At 32.5% G+C, this 15,540-nt stretch overlaps 1 protein-coding gene and 1 non-coding gene across 2 annotated transcripts; both read left to right on the forward strand.

Annotated features, from left to right (window-relative positions):
- Window positions 1-1,600: 1,600 nt before the first annotated feature.
- Window positions 1,601-1,752, forward strand: LOC132620527 (U4 spliceosomal RNA). Its single transcript, XR_009574974.1, has one exon. It is a non-coding gene; the product is annotated as a U4 spliceosomal RNA (small nuclear RNA).
- Window positions 1,753-6,172: 4,420 nt separating this feature from the next.
- On the forward strand, window positions 6,173-6,893 carry LOC132618193 (ethylene-responsive transcription factor ERF098-like). Its single transcript, XM_060333259.1, has one exon. The coding sequence runs from the start codon at window positions 6,236-6,238 to the stop codon at window positions 6,698-6,700; it is 465 nt and encodes a 154-aa protein (XP_060189242.1). The 5' UTR covers window positions 6,173-6,235; the 3' UTR covers window positions 6,701-6,893.
- Window positions 6,894-15,540: the final 8,647 nt, after the last annotated feature.

Below are 15,540 nucleotides of genomic sequence, written 5' to 3' on the forward strand. Positions count from 1 at the left end.
TCGTGTGATAACTCAACTAATAGTTATCATATCAGAAAGTCATATTCTTTGTTGAAGGATATTTGTATCAAGATTAAATAGACATTGGGATTTGATCGTACAACACTTAATAGGGGCAAATATGAAAAAACAAGATTAATTCTTTCTTGATTTGCTAAGTGGAATCTTTTTTTTTTATCCAAGAAAAAAAAGCTAAGCGGACTCTTTTTTTGATCCGGAGGGAGTATTAATTAGCAGTAACGAACACCTAAGATTTTATTTGAATTTTCTACTTCCTTAAGTTGTTCAAGTGATTAATAATGTATTACACACGACATATTTTATGAGCATGGAATCACAAACCTCCAACAAGTAATTAGTGGTAATCACGAACACAAATACGATATAAAATATTCCAAGCATACACATATGGGCAGCAGAATTAGGCAGTTTCCTAGAAAACCAGAAAGGTAATGAATCAAATGTAATTACATGTAATTCTATTTAATAAGAATTAATTATAAGTAGTCTAAACTAAAGAGAGAAAATGACGTTTCAAAAATAATAAAATTGAGCGCCGTCAGATAATGATACGAACTAAGAAAAACAAATAAATATAAATGTACATGTTTTCAACAGGCATGATCGTGATGATGAATAAAATGCTAATTAGTTAGGCAGATTAAGATGTAACACATTCATGGTACATAACCTCTTCTCCGTTTTTCCACGTTTGCTGAGGAAATATTAATTTTCTCTTTCAAGCAGCAAATTGTAGTAAACTTTAATTAATTCAATCCATTCTCAATTCTTAGTTTGGCTAGGGAGTATGGTGATTAACCTATTAGGAATTATCAGTATTTGTCCTCTGCGTGTTCGACACTTGGAATATTTTTTTATTTAACTATACACATCTTCTTATTTTTTTCAATTCCATCCGATATTCGATATTTTTTTAGAAACCACTGATTCGAATTAGCACCGAAAAGTCTCACTTTACCTCTAAAGCACTCTCTACTAAAGGCAACTCCATATTTAGGGCTCGAATCCAAGGTTTCTGGGATCGAACCCCAGCTCAGTAAAAAAAAAAAAAAAAAAAAAAACCGCAAGACAGAGTTTTGCAGCAAAATTTAGGCCTTAAGGCAAACTTTTGCCCCAATAAGCTTAATTTTGGGCAACGTTAGGCCTTAAGGCAGAGGTTTCGTGAAATTCTTGCCTTGCGATTTTTTATTTTTTAACTAAGCGGGAGTTCGAACCCTGAACCTCGGGATCTTTTCGGTCACTTTTTTAAGCAAAGGCTAAAAATTAAAGACTAGCAATTTGAGGCACAGAAATTAAAGACCAATGCCTTTGAAAAAGGCAATCCACACAAAAAAGATTAAAACAAAGAAGTACTTATCACTTCACCACAAATCTTTGGTGGTAACTATACATTAATTATAAAAGTTAAGTGATTAATAAGGTTAAAATATGTAATAATTGCTTTAGTGAAAGAAATATATATGCAAACGCATACCGTATAAATTTATGCTCCGCAAAAAAATTGGTTGTTACCAGGGATAAAAGTTAAAAAAAAAAAAAAAAAAAAAAACACACACACACACACACACAAAATAGGGACAACTTTGCGCTTGGGGCAATGACGCAGCTAGTGAGGTACTAACCGAGGCGCGTCAATTGCTGGTTGAAAACTATTTCCAAACCCCCTCTTCGGCCTTGGTTCTGCCTTGGCCGTCGAGAATTTTTGAAAGGGCTCCCTTTTGGGTAAAAGCCTTAAAAAAAAAAAAAAATAGGGACAAAAGTGCCAATGACCCTACATAATATCCTCAACAAAGAAGGCATTTGGGCCCCGGATCTAATTTTTTTTTTGGGCCGTTTTTTTCTTTCCTCTGAAGTACGAGTTTTTCAGGGGTCATTTGCACGATTGGCCTTCAAAGGCACTGGTCTTTAATTTTTGGCCCTCCAATTGGTGGTCTTTAATTTTGTCCATCGCTAAAAATCTTTTGATTTTGGGTTCGAACACCCACTCAATCAAAAATTAAAAAAAAAAAAATCGCAAGGTAGAGTTTGGATTCACAAGGCAGAGTTTTGCATGCAAAACTTCACCTCAGGCTGAGTTTCAAATCTCTGCCTTGCGAATCCAAACCTCTGCCTTGCGAAATTCCTACTTTTTTTTTTACTGATCTGGGGTTCTAACCCAGAACCTCGGGGTATTAGGCGAAGGGCAAAAATTAAAGAAAAGTGCCTTTGAAGGGTAAATCAGCACAAAAAAAAAACTGATTTCTCAGCATATGGACCGTTAAATTTCTCAATTCTAATGTATGCATCTCCATTTACACATGTTGAGGTAAAAAAATACATTTTTTTTTGCGCGGATTGGCCTTCGAAGGCATTGGTCTTTAATTTTTGATTCACAAAATTGCTGGTCTTTAATTTTTTTTCCCTTCGTCAAGTACCCCGAGGTTTGGTGTTCGAACCTCGGCTCAGTAAAAAAAAATCGCAAGGCAGAGTTTCGTAACAAAATTAGACCTATTCGGGAAAAGGTTAGGCCCTAAGGCAGAGTTTTGAAAAATTCCAGTTGAGTAAAAAAAATTGCCTTGATGTAAACCTCTACCTTAAGCCTTATGCCTGAAGGCAAAACACTACCTTAAGCCTAAAAGCAAAACTCTGCCTGATAAAGTAGAGTTTGTAGTCAAACTCTAACTTGCGATTTAAAAAAAAAAAAAATTGACTGAGCGGGAATTCGAATTCGGAACCCAGAAGTTTTATGCAAAGGGCAAAAATTAAATTCCAGCAATTTGAGGGACAAAAATTAAAGACCAGCAATTTGAGGGCACTAATTAAAGACCACCCCAGGAAAAGGCCAATCATGCAAATTGCCCTAAAAAAAGGGGAAAAGAACACATAGTGGCCATCAAAAAACTGTTTGGCCCACGTTTGGGTTTAATATCCCGAGTTGACCATTCGGCCTAGAGTATTGCCAAGCGCTAGTCCAACAGCCCATTTACTACGCCAAAAAAAATAAAAAAGACTTTTTGTGGCGACTTTACTCACCACAAAGATCTAAAAGTTGTCACTAAAAGGTTCGCTACAAAAAGAACATGACAAAAGTCGCCACAAAAGATCGAAAAGTCGCCACTAAAGATCGATGAAAAAATTCATATTGAGCCTTCAAAAAATATTCCAAAACATGTATAATATGTGTATAATTAGTAAGTATACATTAATTGAGCCTTCAAGAAATATCCCAAAACATGTATAATTTGTAAGTAAACATTAACTAAATAGAAATTATACACCAATGATACATTTTCTAATTATACATTTATTATACACAAATTATACAACAATGATATATTTTCTATACATATACTTTAGGATACATATTCTATACGTTAATTATACAATTTCTATACGTATGATACATTTTTCTATACATATATACAATAGTGATACATATTGTATACAATAATGATACAGTTTTTATACGTATGATGAATTTTCTATACATTAGCCCAACATAGTCCACAACAAACAAAAAAACTGTAATCTTTATTCTTAGGACAGTTTTTAGCCAGTATGCACTATACAATTAACGTATAATCTATATATAAGCAATTTGTATGCACTCAGTATATAGTATACACTGATGACGGCTACAAACTATTATGAATACACGGGTAAAAAACTTTAAAATCCCTTAGTAGGTTTGAGAAAATAAAACATGGCCTTATTTCATAGATGCACAACTCTTAATCTAAGTAAAAAAGATAGTCATGACAGCCTATCATCATTAAAGTTATTTTATTTGGACATTATTACACAAAGCTATGACAATTTCTCAAAAGTTGCAAGGGCTGGTGTTTCTATGCTCTTTAATTTAATAATATCCACATGTTTGAAACTTGTTTATGGATTTAGATTTTAATGTTCCAAAGTCTATCAATTAAGTACCATCATATAAATTAAACTGTTAAAGTACTATTTATAACTTTATATCCACAATATTTATTCTCCATGTTTGTGGAAGAAAGAGAAAAAAGGAATTTTATCTTAATGAGGTATGCCACAACGTTAGCATAGGGAATTGGATGACAAATTAAACAGAAACAATCACGTGCCGACAGTCTACAGCAAAGATCCTTTGACTCATTCTTGTCAATATCATCGTATAGACCAAAAGTATTTATTGTACAGACCAAAAGTATTTATTGTTTTCAACTGAAAAAGTAACTTAAAATTAAAAATAGGTACTTAAGGTGATTTAGCACACAAAGGAACTTGATGGTTCAGTCCCACAATAAGTTTTATGGAATTTAAATAAATAATAGAAAGAAGTGTTAGTTCCAAAAAAGCAAATGTGTGATCCAACTAGTTCATGTGAAGCTTACGTTTTTTCATGGTTAGCTAGAAAATCTGCCACCATATTTGCCTCTATGTAAATGTGAAGTAACACTACTAAAAAGGGAAACTTTCTATGGATGTTTCGATAGAAACGGTAAGAAATCCTCTAGAAACAGTACCAATGAGCTAAATTCCAACGGATTTCTGACGGAAAATACCGTGTTTTTAGTAGTGTAAGAGAGGACGTATGTTGCCTCGTTAAGAAACTTGTTATCATTCAACGTAATAAGGTACATTTTCTGAAAGTGATAAATTTGATTGATCAATATCTGAAAATCTATTGTGACTATATCGATGAATACAGATTTTCTGTGAACGTGAGTTTTCTAGCTCTTTGTATAAGGCTATGTTCAGCTTGAAGTTCAAAAAGTATATAACAACAGCTTATATTCCCTAAAAATATATTTGGAGGGAAAATAAAAGGTAGTATCTAACAACTTGTGGCATCCATATTCTGCTGACAAGTGACAACAACTAATCGAATTCAATTTTCTTTTTCCTTACAAGATTTGAATTTTTCACTCTCAAGAAAATGCCTAAGATTTGTATCTAAAAAAAGTAGTGGCTCCACATCTTTGCATCGTTCTGTCAACTTCAATTAATGTGTGGACAAAAAATTTGCATAACATCAATTTTAATTAGCTGGACATGATCCTTCCTGATTACAACTTATCTTTAATTCATTTGGATTATGTTAAAAGGAGAAATAAAAGTGGTTAATTTTGCATGTCTAAGAAATATTACATGTGGATTTAAATTAGTCATATCTAATTACATTTTCTAACATGAGCCTGAGATGAGTTTAAATAGAGTAACATGGTCAGTGAGAATTCATATAACCGATCCCAACTAGCTTGAGACTGAGACGCAGAGGTGAATCTATCATATATGTTAAGGCTCGTTGAAACCCAATAGCTTTGATTCAACCTTTATATTTATATTAAGAAATTCACTTAATGTGTATAAATAATATATTCCGAACCCAATAGGTAACAAAGGTTGCGGGTTCAGAACTTATAAACTGAAAATCATGTGTCCGCCTCTGTTGAGACACAATAATTGTTACATAGTTAAATTTTCTTGATCAGTATAAACTATATTCCCTTTATTTATTAGGCCTTTAAGTTTTAGCTGAGAAGACAAATCTTCCTAAAGTAATATCCAAGGAGATCATAAGAATCTTATCCAAATTCTTGAAATTAATTAAGTCCAATATATTAATTTGACTAATTATCTTATATTACACACATTACAATCTTCATGCAACTGCACCGTTATGCTGATCAAAAAAATCTATCTCCAAGAAAAAGTTTTCAACATATATAGATATAAAGTTTTAGCAGTGAAAAGTAGCTTCAACTATCTCTCTTTGAATATAAGCATACTAGATTTCGTAGAATAATTAACGAATTTCTTTGACATTTTTGAAGAGACTTCCATGCAAAGGAAGTTTTTTCTAGATACCCAAAATAAAACAGCAGTAAAATATAAGTTACAGATTAAGTTACATACATTATTAGTATTAAAAAATTATACTGTCAGATTATTGTTAGCTAACGTATATTAATAGGAAAGACTCCTGAATATATGATCTGTAATTTTACCTGCTACAACATGTAGTATGTGACCTAATCGTGTAAAAATGTGATTAATTGTATAGAGTAAGACAAAGACAAATAAAATTAAGATTCATTCAACAAAAAAAAATCTGATGAGTCACAATCTCTTATCTTGAGCTCTATATAAATAGACATTGACATGTCCCAAAACAATGTAAGTGTAGTGTGCCTCCAAAACTTGAAATCTCAAACATAAGTACTTGAGAAGAAAAAAAACTCCATATATAATCAATATGGAGGGTAGTTCTTCTTCTTCTTCTAAGGGGAAAAAGGCCATGCAAGATATAGAAAATGGCAACAAAGGGAAGGATGACATCAAATATCGAGGCGTCCGGAGGCGTACATGGGGCAAATTCGCAGCGGAGATACGTGACCCCACGAGGCAAGGCGCTCGCCAGTGGCTCGGGACGTTTGACACAGCTGAGGACGCGGCGAGGGCCTATGACAAGGAAGCATTTAACCTAAGGGGAAGTCGTGCTACTTTGAATTTCCCTAATGAGTATTATTCTAAGCTCAATGATCCTCCTTATTGTAACTATCGTACTTCATCAAACATTAATTCAAGAAGAGGTTTGGATAATGGAATTTCACCAACTGGTCAAGGAAATGAAGTTATTGAGTTCGAGTATCTTGATGATAGTGTGCTAGAGGAGCTTCTTGGAGCAGAAGAGTCAAAGATGACAAGAAAGGGAGGTTAAACTTTGTAATTTTAAGTTACCTTCCCATTTCCCCTCATCTTTTTCTCTTCTTATTTTGTTCCTTTTATAATCCTTCAATATGTAGAACTTATTTTTGTAATATTGGCGTAAGTCGAAGTTTAATTAAAAGGAATAATATGATCTCATATATTCAAACCTCAATTTGTTTGCGATTGAGATTTAGTTGTTTTTGTTGTATTCTTATATATCCAGAACTCATTGTACTCATTGTGCCCAACTAATTTAAATTTGCTCCCCCTATAACCTATGAAAGTGGGAATTGCTTCTTACTAAAAATTTCAATCTTTATTGACATGGCTTAAATCTGAACATTTAATTAAAAGTGGACAGATCCCAAACATCCCACCATATACCCGTAGATGCATATGGTATCATCTTTATTGTTTTATTTATTACCATATGGGTTCTTGAATCGCCAACTTTATTTATTTATGAAAAAGAACTTTTTTGAGTGTCGACCATATAAATTGAGAGTTTGACTTTGAACTATTGGATGCGAATACTGCATTTTCATTTTGAAAAAGTTTGTGGAATTGAACTATTTCTGAGTATCTTTCTTTCTAGAATGAAGGAATATTAGACCTAATTGAGTATTTATGATGCAATATTGATCTAGTTACACTAGAAAAAAAATATGATAAAATAAAAAGGAGATTATCAAATTAGGGGGAAAAAATAAAAAGGAAAAAGAAATTAATTACACAAAATAATGAGTATGATCCAGGTAATACATAACAAATTTAAAATATCTCATTTCATGTGACTAGATAATCATTTAATTGTGGCAGATTACAATAAAATCAATACTATGTCTTGCGTGAGATTGCTGGTGAGATGTTTTTTTCTGCAACATGAAAGAAGTTTGAGGAGATGATCCATAAAATATCCCACGAACAATCTTTACGAGAAGAAAAAGCTAACAATTTTAAAATTTATTAAGATTGTCCTTCTTTAGAATTATTTTGGATAAATAATATGTGAATTATTCTCATCCAAGTATTTATGTACATCGTCAGTTTTTCTTATATGAAAAGACCTACGACCCTCATCGATATATTAGAAATGATACTTTGAAATGGTTGCAAGGCTAAACAAATTGCTTCCGCTCCATGAATAGAGGAATGTATTGGTCGTAAGAGATGTGAATCTGCCTGTCCAACAAATATCTTGAGTGTTCGAATCTATTTATGGCATGAAACAGCTCATTGTATGGGTTTAACTTATTGATACGACCAAGAAAGCTCTCTCTTTGAATCCATTGAACTTTTTTAACTGACAATCATATGTCGAAAATTAAAATACTTTGAGCGTTGGTTTTATATATGGTCTAAGATCTTGTCTTTATTATGAATTATTTTCCTCACCCATCTTTTCTTATAAAAGAGGAACTCTATATTACTATTTTGTTTAAGTTATATACACTGTTTGTGTAAAGAATTGTTATACCGTCATGTCAGCTAAGGATATCGACATTTAAGTCAACATGTTAAGATTTGTAATCTTGAAAATAAGACAGGTTGTCTGCTACGACATGTAAAGACAATCTGATGATATGATGGCTTAGAAATTTCTTACACTAATGATACATATAACTTTAATGTGAGGGCCCTAAGCCAAGAGCGTTTTGTGGGAAAAACAAACAAACAATTTTCTCTATATGTTGTCTAAAGACATTTTGTATATTGACAAAACCACATTAAATCTTATTTCCTTTATTTTTATCAATTATGTGCGATTGTATACTCTTTATCGCAATTTATTCCAACAACAAAAATAATGCTCATTGCGTATTACTACTGCTACCACTGCAAATTATGGAAAATCTCTATTTAGTGAAAGAAGCTATAAGCTTATGTATTGATGGAAGAAATTCTAGGGGACTAGGAAAAAATGAAGGTTAATTAATTAAGGTGAAGGTCAAGCAGATGCCATTTCAATGGTATTTGACTAAAATCTAAAAAGGAAAGTTCTAGTTAAAGTAATTAAGACACTTTTCTCTTTTGAACAATAATGCGGCAATTTGCTAAAACTATTCAGATACAGATAATATTCGAATAAGTTATCTTGCTGTCATCCTAAATCTTTTTGTTAAAGATCGGGTGTATAATATATATTAGACATATTATTCTAATTATGCTTACGGTATCTAAGTACACACAGTACATCGCATATTAGAAGTTCCACGTGACTTAAATCCAAAATCTCTACTGCATATTTATCAAATGTAAAGTCCCTTAAAGAATAATTACAAGGTGTAATTTTTACGTGTATGAGAAGTCAAAGTATTCCTTTACCTTAGTCCTCAATTAGTAATTGTTCTCACCCAGAAATATTATTCACTTGAAAAAATAAAAAATAAAAAAACAGCGACCGGTAAATTCAGTCATTAAACATTAAAAATTTATTGCTAATCATATTTAGTGATGGATTATGAAAAAAAAAATTGTTAGAACAGGCTATTTACGACATATTAGCAATGATTTTGTGTGATAATTTCTGTTTATTTTCACCGTGATTGTTACAAGAAAAACTAACTAGAAAAAGCAATAGGCTTAATCCTGAAAGAAGAATATAAAAAGATAATTAAGGTGGACTTAGAATGAAATCAGTTAGGGCTATTCACGGTTTTGGTTAAAATTAAAACCAGACCGAAAATTTAACCAAACCGAATAAAAAATCGACATTTGGTTTGGTTTGGTTTGATTTGGTTTTAAATTTTAAAAACCGATAATATTTGGTTTGGTTATAGTTCTATTAAAAAAATAACCGAACAAAACCGATAAATTATATACATAAATTTTATAATTATTTATATGTATAATATTAGTTTTCATAAATAATTATAAATATTTTATACCTTTTAACCATTAATTTGATTTTTGGTTTACTTATTTCACATGATTGTTTAAGGCCCATATTTTTAAGAATATGTCCAAGCCCATGTCTTTAAGTCTTTTAAGTCTTTTAAGTATTAAGTGTAAATCTACTAACAGAAGCTCACGTTAGAGTATAATGTCTTTAACTTAAATTTTTAGCCTTTCTTTGTCAGCCATTTGTTTTAGGTTTTTTTTTCAAACTTATACTTTCTTTTTTCTTGTCTGAATGGGTCATAAACTTCTAATATTTTTCATATGAAAAGGACAGAGGTTGTAGATTTGGAGGTTCCTATAGAAGATACTTCAGTAACATCAGCATTTGCTGCAACTCAAGCACATGGTAATGCCCTAATACTTCTTCCGTGAGTAATCCTCCTAAAAGGCAGAAAAGAACAACTCCTTGTAGTCAAGACCCTAACCTTGGGGATAATGATAGAAAAACATCTGAAGTTTGGGATCATCACACAAAGTTTTTTTTAATAAAATGGGAGAATTGAGAGCAAAATGCAAGTACTGTCTCAAAGTTTGGGATCATTACACAGTTTTTTATTTCATATATTTTCATTTTAATTTTATGTAGTCTTTATGTTTAATTAATATGTATGTTTGTAACAACAACTAAAAGCTCCTATGCTCTACTTTATCTCCAGGTATGTGTATTAAGATGACAAAAATGGTGCAGTCACTACTAAGTTAGTTTTTAGCTCTCTATGTAATAGTTTAGCAACTTTGGGTAACTTGAGTACTACACTATCACTAATAGTGAAAATGTTTCTATGATGTATGTTCCACCTTAAAATATAAATAAAAGTTATCGTTTGAACCAAAAAAAAGACATGCCTTTTTTAACTTTTTAATGTTTTACTGATAAGTCTCATGGCTGCTAGTCATAAACCTAAAAATCGATCCAAACCGAACCAAACCGGTGGTTATTATTTTATTTGGTTTGGTTATGGTTTTAGGCATTTAAAAACCGACTAAATTAGTTTGGTTATGATTTTAATCAATAACCGACCCAAACCGAACCATGAACATCCCTAAAATCAGTAATATTGGATTCCACCTTTAGAGAAAACGACATAAATGGTCCCTTAACTATGAAGGTAGGTTCAAAATAGTCCCTTAACTATGCATTTAACAGTTTTGGTCCTCTAAGTTTGTCACAAGTTAACGAAAATGGACCCTTAACTATGAGGGTGGGTTAAACATAGTCCCTTAAGTATGCACTTAACAGTTTTGGTCCTTTAACATAGTCCATTAAGTTCGCCAAAAGTTAACACTTTCAGTCTCCGACAAAATATTCATCGAACTTTATTTGTTAGATTTGACCGGAACTATAAAAGAGAAAAAAAGGAAATTACCGAGAACTTATATTTAGAGGTACACACTACTAAAAGATGGGACAAAACCGACTGACGTCAATCGGTTATAGTGCAAAACTGACGAAGAACTAACAGACTTGATAATGTCAGAAAATAGTGTCTTCACACTGTCACACCCCATTTTTACCCCGGAGGTTAGATTAGAAGTATGACGTATTGGAGATTCCTGTTTTGTTTATTTGTTTTAAGGAGTCGCCACCTAATTATTTATGGTGAATTAGGACACCTAAATTTATTAAAGTTATGTTTAAAGTTAACTCTGTTTAAGGTCTGCGAAACTTAAGATTCTAGGTAAGGGTTCAATTAGTCTAAAGGGAAGGTATTAGGCATCCTTTAAGACCCATTAACAATGGTTAACCGACCGGACTTATGATTAGTTAGGCTAAGTGTAAATATAGTATTATAGGAAAGAAAATAGGATCGTAAATATGACTAAAGTGGTAAATAGCCATGTAAGAATGCTATTTGAAATAAGACTTGTAGAAAATAATAACTTGTATAAAAGAGTACTTCTAATGCTATTTTGAAACACGACTTATAAATGTTGTTAAGGCTTTAAACGAAAGTGTAATAGTGTTGTTTAAAATAATACTTGTAGAAAACATAATAATTTGCATAAAAGAAGATTCTAAATGTTAAATGAGACTCAAAAATATTGCTAAGGCCTTAAATGAAAAATATAGTAATGTTATTCGAAAAATAAGATTTGTAGAAAATAGGGTAATTTGCCTATGAATAATAGCCTTTTAAAAGATGATTTGACAAATGTGACCTTTAGATAAAATGATGTTATATGAATATGGTGGCGTAGAAATACCTAGACTTATATTCTTAAATATGATGAAAAGGCCATAAGTTTCGTTCTATTTTTTTTTTTATCACTCTTTGATTTAACCGATTTCGGCTAAAAAAAATACGTACAATTGGATGAAGCTTAAGAGAATGTTCAGAGAATATACTTAAGTTTATATATGCGTATTAGTGATGTTTTGAAATTTCTAATACAGTAAGAATGAAAACATGATCTTAATTCAAAATATGTGTTTATGGCTTCGCTCTTAAAAATGGCTTTAATATAGATAAATATTATAGGTACTATAAATAATTTAATATGAAAGAAGGAAATGAAACTAAGGAATTAATTATTGTTTCTTCCTACCCATTTTTGCTAAAATCAAACCCACTAGTTCCGCTAAGGTTCACCTAATCTAAGCAAATAAAAACAAGTAAAGTGTTAGTCATATAGTACAAATTAAATCCACGAAGTAAAATAAAATAGAGGAGTAGATATAATGTAAATGGGCTCAGCCAATTTTCTTGGACTGTTGTGTTCTGTTGACTGTTGGGCTTCGGCCCAACAAACTTCTTCATATATTGCTGCAGATTAGCCGCTACTGTATGAGGGCTGACTCGAGAGAAGTTGTGTTGGGCTTTTAGCCCAACGCCAAATGTGGGAGGAGATGACGAGTCCCTTTGGACTCATATGCGATAGTCATGCATAAAACGAAAAAAAACAATTAGTATACGATCAATAAACAAAGTTAAACATGTAAAATATAACTCAAAACAAATCAGCAGATATGTATATACTGTGTATATTTTAGTATACCTTATGTATATACATTCATAAGGGTGTATAGAAGGTCAATATTTTAGCTACTCAAAGTACTTAATGTATAAAAAAAAGGATAATTAGCCTACAGGAGACTCGATTGCATACAGAATTATCCCACCAAAATCGAACCACACATGCCTATTAGGACTGTTGGACATCCAATTATATTCTAAGAGATGTTTCAGAACCATTGAGGCCAAAACAGACTTATGCCATGTTGAGATAGACTTAACAAAGTTCAGTTCATATTGTAATTTGAAAACTGGATATACGTTAAAAAAGGTGTCTAAAAATAATAAACCAACTCATAAGATCCTATTACTTCATTCTCCAAATTGATTTCATAATTTGAAAGCCATGATTAGAACTATTCCTGAATTGCAGAGAGATATTTGTTGAAAATATTCATGCCAAGATACACACACGGACAGAATAAGCATTATGGCGAAGATGGTATTTTAATAGTTGGTTGATATTAACTCCTACCGAGAATACCGAAAGAGTTGAAGATGCTCTTGTTCTCACTAAAAGAGGACAAGCAAGAACAACACACTTGTATCTATAATAACATGATAAGTAGGAATTATATCTTTTTCCAGTCTACTGTGAGACTTGAAAGGCTGGATGGTCAGCCTAAGTTTGTCCTTTAATTTCCAAATTGTCACGACACTGATCATATAATTTCAGATATGGAAAATAGACACTGATGCCTGCTTCTGCCAAACAACAACTGAAACCAGATTTTCGCTAAATCTGACTCTCAAAATACAACAACGACATGTATAGGAAAGAGAGATACTATCCCAACCAGTTGGGACAGAGAGGACAGACATCATTCTTCTACACACACAAATATGCAATAGTAGCGGCAGGATTAGTACAAGAGATTAATTAATTTGGGCTGGTAACAAGACAAAGCATAAATGACAATGGTAACACGAAAGTTGACCGAAATTTGAGAATATAATATGGTCTTAAGTTTAAAGGTAAAACTGTAACAATCAAGCAAACAAAATTACAGATAGCTCCTACTGGTCCCTATGAAAACCAACTTAAATAATCTTTAAGCATGCTATTGTATCACATTGGCTTCACAACAGAACAAAGAGAATAAGATCTTGAATCAAACTAAAAGTAAGGAACAAGGCAGGCTTAAGAGTTAAGAGGTTAAGATATATTAACAAACATGGCGATCTATTAACGAACTTAATAATTTTAGCTAAACAGGGGACTGTTCACAGTTAAGGTATTAATAGCCCCAAACAAACAGTAGAAAGAACTTCAACAATGCGCAGTCTTTTAGTTCATTTAAGATCTAAGATAATGACAGATAACAACTTCATTCTTAAGATCAGACTGTACTGTCGATATATTTTATACATATAGGGCTTCAGGCATTCCTTAACTACTTTAACAGAATGCAAAATAATTTTGAGAAAGGGGCAGATTCAATTTAACAAATGATAAGGATAGACAAATACAACTTATACAGATTTTAAGGAGTTGAAAGAGGGGATCATGCAAAGTTCAAGTTAAAACACCCTTTCATTCTCTCTCAAACAGTACTGGATTTATACTTATTCCTTTATCCTTTCCAAAACCAGTTTTATCTTTTGCGCATAGAAACTGGAAACACAGTTCAGTTTGATCCTCATATTTTACGCACACATATAGCATAGATCTTATTTATCAAATGCTCAACAACAAGCATATTCTTCCAACAATGAAATAGAGTCAAACACAGAGGTATACTTCACAGATTTGAGTCACATATGGATATACTAATCCCGTAATTGATAAACTAAACACATAGTCGGATCCAAATAACGAACTAATCGACTAAACCAAAACTAGATTTGGTTACATTATGCACTGCACTTGAAACTAACAGTAACAATATCACTGCCACTGTTTTCATATTAGCATTAACCAAAACAGAAAACTTAAACCTATAGGTGAAAGGCAATTATGGAGATGGTTCAGTGCCGATCTATTTTAATCATATATACAATATACCTAAGATATACACACCATGGTGTGTATATCAGATGTATATCGAATGTATATCTTCTTCTTACCTTGATAGCCCACTGTATATACTATGTATATTCGACTTTAAATAGATTCTAAGTCTTGGAAATTCAGTCTAAACCTCCAAACTACAATATACGTCTTTAAAAATTCATTCTTTGGCAATTAACACCCTATCCTAACAGCACCCAAACATCAAGCAAATAACAGGAAAAACAAAGAAACTACATAACTACTACAAAGAAAACAGAAATGAGCTAGAATTTTAACTAAGCGGAAAACTAAATATTAAAAGCAATAAATGTATCAAGGTTTACCTTTTTTGTGTGCAATGAACTGGGCGTCGAGGCCTCGAATCTACTCTCGTATTGACAGATTCGAAACTCACAACAAATGAACCCGAAGATCTCTATCGTGGCCAAAGTTCACCAAGATAGAATGAATGTTTAACAGTCTTAAAGTTAGAATGGTAATCAAACAAATGAAAGTCGTGAAATCTAAGGATTTCTGGAAAATTTGAGGCGACCGAAACTTGTGTTTTTGTAGGGGAATTTTGTAGATTCCAGATCTTGATTTTTTTCGTTTGATCTTGTTTTATTCGGTTTTTTTTTTTTTGCTCCGAAAAATCCCCCCCTAAACGATTCAACTTCTGCTCCATTTATAGGGTTTTGTTTGGTTTTAAGAAAAGAGAGAGAGGAGCGTATGGGAGCGGCGGTGAGTGGAGAGTGGGGTCGTCGGTGTTGAGTGGGGAGGAGCGTGGTGTGGGGCAAGGAGAAGCGGGAGTGAGCGTAGGAGAGATGGGGGTGAGCGGCGGAAAGGGGAAAGGGAAAGAGAGAGAGAGCTGAAGAGCGAGAGAGAGGAGAGGGTAAAGAGAGAGAGGGAGGCGAAAAAAAAAAGAGTAAGAAAAAGAAAGAG

The sequence above is a fragment of the Lycium barbarum genome, chromosome 11 (genome assembly GCF_019175385.1).
Source record: "Lycium barbarum isolate Lr01 chromosome 11, ASM1917538v2, whole genome shotgun sequence".
Classification (NCBI taxonomy): Eukaryota; Viridiplantae; Streptophyta; class Magnoliopsida; order Solanales; family Solanaceae; genus Lycium; species Lycium barbarum.